The 10,311-nt window shown below is 33.8% G+C and overlaps 1 protein-coding gene across 1 annotated transcript; it reads right to left on the bottom strand.

Annotated features, from left to right (window-relative positions):
• Positions 1–5,487: 5,487 nt before the first annotated feature.
• On the bottom strand, positions 5,488–6,752 carry LOC145086693 (polyubiquitin-like). Its single transcript, XM_079024523.1, has 2 exons — positions 6,598–6,752; positions 5,488–6,497 (listed from the first exon to the last, which is right to left on the bottom strand). The coding sequence occupies exon 2, from the start codon at positions 6,495–6,497 to the stop codon at positions 5,580–5,582; it is 918 nt and encodes a 305-aa protein (XP_078880649.1). The 5' UTR covers positions 6,598–6,752; the 3' UTR covers positions 5,488–5,579.
• Between the last annotated feature and the right edge of the window lie 3,559 nt (positions 6,753–10,311).

Below are 10,311 nucleotides of genomic sequence, written 5' to 3'. Positions count from 1 at the left end.
TATGTTGTGTATGATAACCCACAAAAATAATAGAAAATAAACATAATCAAAATAGAAAAACTACAATCAAATAAACAAGAGCATTGGGTGGTTGAATATATAAATAAAAATGTTACATAAACATACATTTAAATCAAAAGAAAAAACTAACATTCGTCAACTTTGCTCAAACAAAGAAACCTTTATCCATTTTATGAATCTTCTTTCTTCATTTAACACCATTTAACCATAGAAACTTGATGATAATTCTTCACTAACCTGCAATCAAAATATTTTTTCTTGAAAAAGAAGAATCAGAAAGATATTTCAAGCAAAACATTGATGTTTGGAGAGTCACATTCATGATTGAGTAATACACATAAATCATATATAAAGATTAAATGAGAAACTGAATATAAAGAAATAATAGAAAAGCTTCATTTGTTTTGGTTGAAAGAAAAAATCATACTACAATTACCATCGATGCGACATAACCCATTTCTTCAAACTGTCATATTTGGATGGTGAATGCTTCAACTATATGAAAACTTTTGAATCACAATATCTTCAAATCCTTCTTACATGTAAGATTTTATATAACACAAAAGACACAAAAGATTGGTCTTTTTATAGTAAACTTTTCACTAAATGCTAATTAAACATAATATAAGTTATAGAACTTTTGAGTGTTAAATCATAATTAAGAAAACTTTTGAGTTACATTAGTTAAAAAAGGGGGTTTCAAATGAATGTGGTTTGAGAAAGTTAAAAAATGGGGTTTCAAATGCATGAGATTCAAGAAAAAATGTTAGCTTTATAAGTATGTATGACTAGACGAATTCTTGCGCGTTGCGCGACACAGGTTAAAATATATTGTTAGAATATAGTTTTCAGACACATTTTAGTTAATTCGATTCATCAATTTGGGTTCTTTTATTATTATTATTATTATTATTATTATTATTATTATTATTATTATTATTATATTTAATGTTTTTCTTTTAACTGTGTTAAAAAATATATATTGAATTTTTTTTAAATATTATTTGATATTTTACTTTAGGTTTTAAATTTTACACTAAATTTTTAAGCTTATTTAATATATTAATGTAGGTTATTTATTTAACTATATATTGAAGTTAACAAATTAAGTATATCATATTGATAAGTCACAAATTTCTTCCATTTATGATAATGTTTACAACTAAAAGCATACTTAAGTTAATAAATTAAGTATATTGTATGGAAATATGAAAAGTTTAGAGTTTCAAATGAATATGGTGAAAGAAAAAATGTTTCCTTTATAATATAGTATGATATGATGTGTTTCTACAATTTCTTGATAACAATATCATTGATCAATTTCATGACCTGAAGCCTAGACGGATTCAGTTGTAACTTTTGCTTAAATTATATTTTTAAATATTAAGAAAACACTTTGCATTTACTATTTTGAATATTTGTAATGTTTGTACCCTGCATCAAAATTTCTTCAGGTCTTAATTTGTAAGGCAAGAAATCTTTGGCATCTTATCAATACTCATGGCAGCAATGTAGCTCTGAAAAAATGTTAGAAGCAGAGAAATAAACCCAAGCATTATAAGCTGTGCTTGGGACATATTTAAATGGGGAAATGATTTAAAAGTCTAACGAAGTTTGCAAACCGTTCAAAAAACCCCAATCATGTTTTGTCTGTTCAAAAAAACCCAACAAACTTAACATTTTGTCTAAAAAGCCCAACTAAGTTACACTTTCCTGAAAGTCAAATAAGAGAAACAGATGACGTGGCTTATTACCGTATCGGAAAAGGACTTGTTAGGCCAACGAAGTTTCCAAAACGTTTAAAAAACTCTAATCATGTTTTCGTTGTTCAAAAAAAAAACCAAAGAACTTAAACAAAACAAACTTGGGATTTTTTGAACGGTTTGGAACTTTGTTGGACTTTTTAGACAAAATGTTAAGTTCGTTGGGTTTTTTTGAACATACAAAACATGATTGGGGTTTTTGAATTGTTTGGAAACTTCATTGGGTTTGTAAGTCATTTTCCCTATTTAAATGATATGGAAACAAAGAAAAAGAATTAAGACTAAAAATGAGAGTAATTTAAAATCACCAGAGTCGAGATCATAAAACGCATTTTCACATAATACATTGTCATTATCTTTTTGATTTAGTAGTCTTGACTTTCAAAATTTAGGATTGTTACCGTAAGTGTATTTTTAAGCAGTTCAATAATTGTAAAAACACCCAAATATTTAATCACACTATGATGTTAAAATATCAAGAAAGCATTCTGAGAAATATATACGACCCACAAATATTGTTAAAAAGCATATATAATAATATAAATTCCTGACCCTAACATAGTTAATAGTTAATAAACTATAATAAGGTCTTTGCTAATAGTTTGAAGTGTTGCACCTTTTGCATTTTGCATTCGATTTAATGCCATACTTCCACTTGCATCAACCACAATTAAAACTGTATAATGTAAAAACGAAACACACAATAAAAATCATTTTCAAATTTAGTTTGAAATGACAATGTACGTAATTCCAAAGACACCTGCTTCCTTCATGACCATTCTATTATCTCCCATATGTGTTTTTTCAACAGGAATTTTTCTATTTTTTTGTAAATCTTTTTTCCTACGCAATTTCTAATACTGTGTAGCTGCTCTTAAAGTTGTCTCAGCTACTAATCGTTTGACTGGACCTGTTTAAAGTCAACCCATTTGATCAAAACAAACAACAATAGAAAACTTTTAAATTATAAAGAAGTTATATAACTTATACAGAACCAACCTTGGGAAGCATTGGTTTGATATATTGACCTTTGTCCTCTAAGAAAATGACATTTTTAGCCCTTTAGACTTTCCTTTTTTTTTCTTTGTACTTGTTATGCTAAAAAAGAAGTTTTTCAACCACAAGACCATCGATCTTCTGTATGAAAAATAAATTCTTCAGTATCACACAATTGTTTATAGAGTAATAAGTTTGACCATGTTGAATTGTTGACTGACCTCTTCCTCTTCTTAATTTTGGTTCTTTAGTGTGATGGCTAGAGTTGTTGGAAAGCAAAATCAAAATATATGAGAATGCATAAGGATATAAAAATAGAGTTTTTTTTTTAATTAAATCAAACAACGATAACTTAACAAATGAAAATGCACATAGAAACGATGTGTAATGGCATCTGTCGCAGTATTAGAGAAGGGTGAGGCACTTAATGGTTATACAGTTCTTTTATCCTCCAAAACTTAGGCCCCGTTTGATACGCATCTTTCCAGGTCCAAATAGATCTTTCTGGCTGAATGGACCGGAAAGACTGTTTGATTTGCACAAAAGAAGGGGGTCTTTCCCAGTAAGATATGTTTTTCCCAGAAAGCCCCAAAATCATGTCTTTCTGGCTGAATGGGCTGGAAATACAATTATACACCAAACCCCGCCTCTTTCTTTTTTTATTGAATTATTAATTTTTTTAAATAACTTTTTTTAAATTTATTTTTTATTGAATTATTACTTTTTTCATCATTCAACACAGTCAATCAGATGTACAATCAAACAGCATGGTTTATTTCCCAGTCAGAAAACTTTTCCAGACAGCACTTTACCAGACTGCACGTTGGGACCTTATACAAAGTGAATGAAATGTAAACCAAATGTGAATTGATTTTCTAGCAAAATCAAAAGCAAAAAATGGAATGTAAAGTGTAAACCAAATGTAGATTCACCAAAAGTGGCTGACCAAATTAAACCGCACCAGAAACCTTCTTGTAATTTGTAGTATATATATATATATATATATATATATATATATATATATATATATATATATATATATATATATATATATATATATATATATATCAAATCTTGGCTGGATCCAACAAACATAAACACAACATATATTGAAAAATGTTAAAACTAGAGAGAGAAATATTGAAGAACAACTCGAAATGATTCTTCTGTATGTAATCAGATCAACAAAACAATACATATATACATTAAGACATCTAACTATGTAACTGTCTAACATAATATACATAAAATGATGAAAATACCCTGCCAACAATAACAACTATAACTGATTGGACACAGAAGGCAATAGTTAAATTTTAGTTTTTCTTAGGAAAAAAACTTAAATTAAAATGGAAAACTAAATACTGTTTTCATAACCAAATTACTTATGATCAAGCTAAGTTTTCTTTTGAAAAAGAGTGCATACGCAAGAACATGAAAGGGAAAAAGTAATGTAATTACAAATATTCTACCCCATCAATAAATAGTCATAATTTCGTTTATGTACAATTTAATAATGTTATACCGAATAAAGATTTTAGGTTTCATAAAAACCTAGTTTGAGGTATAATGTAAGAATTTTTTGCTTAGTAACAAAATAATATGAATTAAAAATATGACGTACTGTTGAAAAAAAAAACATGTAAAATAAAATCAATGGCAAATACTCTCATTAACACACAAATATTATAAAAATGTTCATTTAATTTGATATAAACTATACCGTATATCAATACTACAACATGTAATACGGTGTGGTTTGTTATGGGCATTTGTACGGTTTTATACTAATCTCTAGTTATTCATTAATGAATAATGACAAAAGCTTTGAATTTTTGATAAATAGTCAAGAAGATCTTCGTAATATGACCATATTTTTTGAATTAGATATAATTTTTGATAAATAGTGAAAAAGATCTTCGTAATCCGACCATATTTTTGGAATTAAATTAAATGATAGAAACAGAAATACTAATCCAGAAATTTTCCCTAATTACCTATCCGAAAATAGTCAAAGAAAAGATTTTAGCGTTGACTACTGTCTAACTGTCAACGGGGTGAAGTCTACGGGTTTAGGGCAATGGACTACTGTTTTCGACCCGTCTACTCTCTCGGGACCATTGGCCCGTTATATATAATGTATTGATTTTCAGATTAGATCATTTTTATTATTTTTTTCTTGTTTTATTATTTTTTTTTCTTGTTTTTCTATTTTTACTGTTTTCTCTCAATCAAGTACCAGAAGAACGAGATACTATTTATTTTTTATCGAAATTTTACAGTGATTATTAACTTTTAAACAAAAAACCAAAAAAAAAAATAATAATAAAACCGTAGGAATAACTTTTAAACAAAAAACCAAAAAAAATAATAATAATAAAACCGTAGGCTTTATAAGAAATACAAACCTACAACGCACAGTTCGTAGAATGTCGGTTTCGTGGACTATTTTTGAAAGATCGCTAATTTTCAGCTATTTTTTAAGTAGATAATTAGGAAAAATGGCTATATTAATAATTATCTATAAATCAAGTCATCAAAATCTGAAAAATATTCAATGTTCAGAGTATACATCAAACACTGGTACGAACAGTTGACACGACAGACTGTTCCGATTAGTTTTCGATAATCTAAAATTATAACACGATAATATCATCTATTTCAAACACCAAACACATCAAGCAACGAAAACGAAAACAGGGTAAAATCGTTCCAACACAAATTCATACTTTTATTATATTATAGTATCCCACTAAAATCAGTCAACACCCATAATCAAATGAACACCAACAGAGCTATCTAGTTCAACTTACGGAGATCACCACCACGAAGACGAAGAACAAGGTGCAAAGTGGACTCCTTCTGGATGTTATAATCAGCCAAAGTTCGCCCATCTTCCAATTGCTTCCCGGCGAAGATCAATCGCTGTTGATCCGTATCCAGGATTTTAGCCTTCACGTTATCGATAGTATCAGAGCTTTCCACCTCCAGAGTTATAGTTTTACCCGTTAAAGTCTTCACAAAGATCTGCATACCACCGCGCAGACGAAGAACCAGGTGGAGAGTCGACTCCTTCTGGATGTTATAGTCTGCAAGTGTTCGCCCATCCTCCAGTTGTTTTCCGGCGAAGATCAATCGCTGTTGATCCGGTGGAATCCCCTCCTTATCTTGAATTTTGGTTTTAACGTTATCGATGGTGTCGGAGCTCTCAACCTCCAAGGTGATTGTCTTTCCGGTGAGGGTTTTAACGAAGATCTGCATACCTCCACGAAGACGAAGGACGAGATGAAGCGTTGACTCCTTTTGGATGTTGTAGTCGGCGAGGGTACGGCCGTCCTCAAGCTGTTTACCGGCGAAGATGAGACGCTGTTGATCGGGAGGGATTCCTTCCTTGTCTTGAATCTTCGTCTTCACGTTGTCGATTGTATCCGAGCTCTCGACCTCCAACGCGATCGTCTTTCCGGTTAGGGTTTTGACGAAGATCTGCATGCCTCCACGAAGACGGAGAACGAGATGGAGCGTCGATTCTTTTTGGATATTGTAATCGGCGAGAGTACGGCCGTCTTCGAGCTGTTTACCGGCGAAGATAAGACGTTGTTGATCTGGAGGGATTCCTTCCTTGTCCTGTATCTTCGTTTTAACATTGTCGATCGTATCGGAACTCTCGACTTCGAGAGTTATCGTCTTACCGGTTAGGGTTTTCACAAAGATCTGCATCTAAATTCAGAATAAGAACGAATCAAAACCTATAACATAAACAATTCGAAAAATCGATAACGATCCCTGAATATTAATTTACAAGGAAATTGTAGTTTACCTTTCTAGTAGAATAAGATCGAATGAAACGCGTTAGGAATGAGAGAAACTTGAATTGTTTGGGAATTTGATGATGTTGTGGATTTGGGGAGGAAGTGAGTCTTAATTTATAAGGAAAAGATAACCGCCTTTTAAGGAGAAGACGTGGATGATGACCTAATGCGGTAGGGTAACAATGTGGATGTTTCTTTCTTCTCGACTACTCCTATTATGGCGGTTGGAAAAGTATTTTGAGTAGGTTAAAATTGATAAGCTATACTATAATGTTAAAGACAAAACTACAAGGAAAAGTATTTTGAGTAGCTTAAAATTCATAAACTATATTATAATGTTAAGACAAAACTGTAAAAATGGTTTTGTGGTATATATTTTTTTGGGATTTTAGTTTAAATCCTGATTTTTTTAGTTCATGGTCTTTTTGGTCATGTTTGTATGTAAATTTGGTCCACTGTAAAATTGAAATGACTGTAATGCCTGATATATTTTTATGTTTTTTCTATTTAATTTAAATGAAAAAGAAAATAAAAAATTAATTTGGGTCTCTCTCTCTCCCTCTCTCTCTCCTGGAAGTCATTCTCACGACATCACCACCCAGTTTTGATTTAGGGAATTTAAGATTACTTCAAGAAATTTAAATGTCAAATTGAAACAAACATTTGTCAAGCAAAATTACTGAAAATCAATGAACACAACTAAGAACTACATGCAACATCAAAAGATCATTCAGACAAAAGATCAAACACTTGGTGAGCATCAACCACACACCGAAACACATAAAAAACCTACTTCCTCATTGTCATCTTCATCACATCACTTGCAAAAAAAGCAAAAAAATCCACTCTTGTTCCCACTTCCTTCTTTTTCTTCATTTTCGGCCACTGACTCCGGTAACAATCTTTATCCCAGTCAAGAGTCTCCTAAACTTCTGTCAATAGGTTCTCAAAAACATCAGAGAACATTTTAACTGTTCTCACTTCCTTCTTTGAGAATTTACAAATGACAATACACCCACTAATGATTTGGGTTTAATTCTTCATCATCGTCATCTGGTCCCTGATGCTCCTCGTCAAATGGTGGAGATCAAAGAGTGTGTCAGGTAGAAAAAGAAGAGAGAGTGGGGTTAGGATCGTTTTTTCTCATCCTGACGGAGACTAGGTCGGAGAAGGAGAGGTCATCATCTGAAATCTTCAAACACCATATCTTCATCTCCGACCCCCTATACTCTTCTCATTCAAACCCGAAACCCAAAATCGAAGGGGAAAGCGAATGGTTTTTGTAGCCTTTTACTCTAAACCAACAAGAATTCACGTATGAGGGTTGGAAAAAGCAAAGCAAACATGTAGATCTTCAACGTGTTTACATAAATTGATTTCACTCGTCATTGATGAAACCACCCTTTGGAGCTCCAAATCCTTGAGGTTTTTGTCCCTGAAATCAATTAACCAAGCTTACAATTGATCTTCTTCATCTTTAGAGTATCGATTGAACCACTCATTACTTTTAAACGCATCAATTTCACTTGTACATGTAACACCCCGTTTATTTATTTAATAAATAAATTAATTAATGAACGAATAGTAGCTCTAAAATAAATAATTACATGTAAAAGGATGGTCTCCCAGAGCTAATTGTCATAATCTGGAAGTTGAGGGTTAAAAGTGTAGTTCCGGACTGATTTTGTAAGTATTTTTGAAGGCGGTGACTAAATGGTAAATTATGAACCTTAATTGAAAAGAATTTGTAAAGCAAGGGGTTGTTTTGTAAATCTCGGACTTAATTAGTAAAGATTTTCAGGGACAGGGTTTAAAAGGTAAATATGAGATTTAATTTGTAATAACTTATGGGAATAGGGGCTAAAGGGGTAAATGTCGGACTTGAGTTGAAGAAGATTCTATGGGGAGGGGCCAATTGTGTCATTATGGCAATAAGTTTAAGAGGTATCGGGTATTTAAGGCATATGAAACGCTAACCCTTGAAGACTATTTCCAGCCACCACCTTATATCTCCCACCTCCGGCACCACCTCCTTCTCATTCTCCCCATTCGTCGCCCGATGTCTCTCGTTTTCTTACCAGATGGAGTCCCAAACGATGCCACCTGCTGCCTCACCATCGAGATACCATCATGGCTTGGCTACCGGCGAAGACACGTCTCACTATTGTGTCATTGTCGCCCCTCGCACTCAACCAGTTGAATACGGAGGCGCCGCTAGCCGGCGGTCAATGGTGCTTCAGTCCATGGTGGTCTCTGCTTATCCTCCTCACCCGTTCTCCCGTTGCTATTTCCCATTTTTGACCGCTAGCCACCGCCTTTAGCCACCGTTGTGGCCACTATGGTTACTGTTGTCGTCACCGCGCACTACTAGTGGGTGGTTGCATCCAGATTCCGATTTGCAAGTCGTGTGTGGGTAAATTATTGGTTGGAAGACACAAGAGGACCACCATGGTAGCCAACCATGGTGGCTGTTGCCGGGAACACTTTTTCTGCCGCCACAAGCCACCATGAAAGGTGGTTGTGGGCGAGTTGTGGTGTTTGTGTTCATTGGTTGTGATGTTATGAGGCTACATGAGCATTCTTGGCTGGCTACCGCCATTCGCCACCACCGAACGCCACTAGATTGTTGTGTATATGTGTTTGTATTAGTGTGTGTGTGTGTGATTATTTGGGGTTTTAGCATTGTAAAATGTAACAAAAAAGAAGATTAATGAAAAGAAAACTGAAAACCACCATCGTAGGGTGGTGGCTGCACCCACCGGCCGCCGTGTCGGTGGCGGTGTGCTTACCTCATTGAGTTTGATTCGTTTGGGGTGCTTGAAACCCTAATGGTTCTAATGGACCCTAAGCGACCCAATAAAACCCTAATGGGGTTAATGATATTCTAAAGGGCCTAAGAGGCCCAATAAAGCCCTAATTGACCTAAAAGCCCAACAAATTGATAAATGGGCTAGTATTTGGGTTGGAAACCCTAATTAGGGTTTGGAAAACCCTAATGCCAATAAAACCCTAATTTTGAGAATTAATCGGGACACACACATGAATTATTTAATAGCTTGAAATATTAAATAATAATCATTGGAAAAGATTAATCTAAGCAATATTGGACTCAATGGATTAAGTCCTTAATGGGTTAAGTAGGAAACTTAACCCTAATCATCATTTTATGTGAAACCCCAATTTGGATTGGGCCTTAAGTTGGGCCTTTTTGTTGGGCCTAGATGATTGGGATAATAATGGGTCATCCAATAGCAAGCAATTGAACTAGAATAATTTAATGGGCCTAGGGTAAGGCCCATGTAAGGGGTTTGGGCCCAATTTGGAAAATTGGGCCATAGTTTGGGCCTTAATGATAATTTGATGTTGGGCCTTAGAATAAGACCATGTAAAGGCTTGGGCCCAATTTGGAAAATTGGGCCATATGTTGGGCTTTAATTCCTAGTCGACTTTGAGCCTATGGATTAGGCCTTGGGCTTGAATAAGCCAAGCTTGGGGTAATGTAGTAATTATCCAAAGTAGGTACTTATGGTTATGTAGTGGAACCCAATTATTAATTGGGTGTTATTTTGGTGTTGACAGTTCGGGAATCTATCATTCAGTAGCTGGGGTTGAGTCTGCGGCACTTCAGCAGTGTGGGATTGAGTCTGCGGGACTTCAGCAGTGCCAAGTGAGTCTTCTCACTATACCTTACCTAGATTGGTAATTATGTGTGACCGGAAGGT

Source organism: Lactuca serriola, chromosome 2 (assembly GCF_051521515.1).
Source record: "Lactuca serriola cultivar US96UC23 chromosome 2, Lser_US96UC23_V15, whole genome shotgun sequence".
Lineage (NCBI taxonomy): Eukaryota > Viridiplantae > Streptophyta > Magnoliopsida > Asterales > Asteraceae > Lactuca > Lactuca serriola.
Note: the sequence above shows the minus strand (reverse complement) of the source record. Positions and strands in the feature narration are given on the sequence as shown.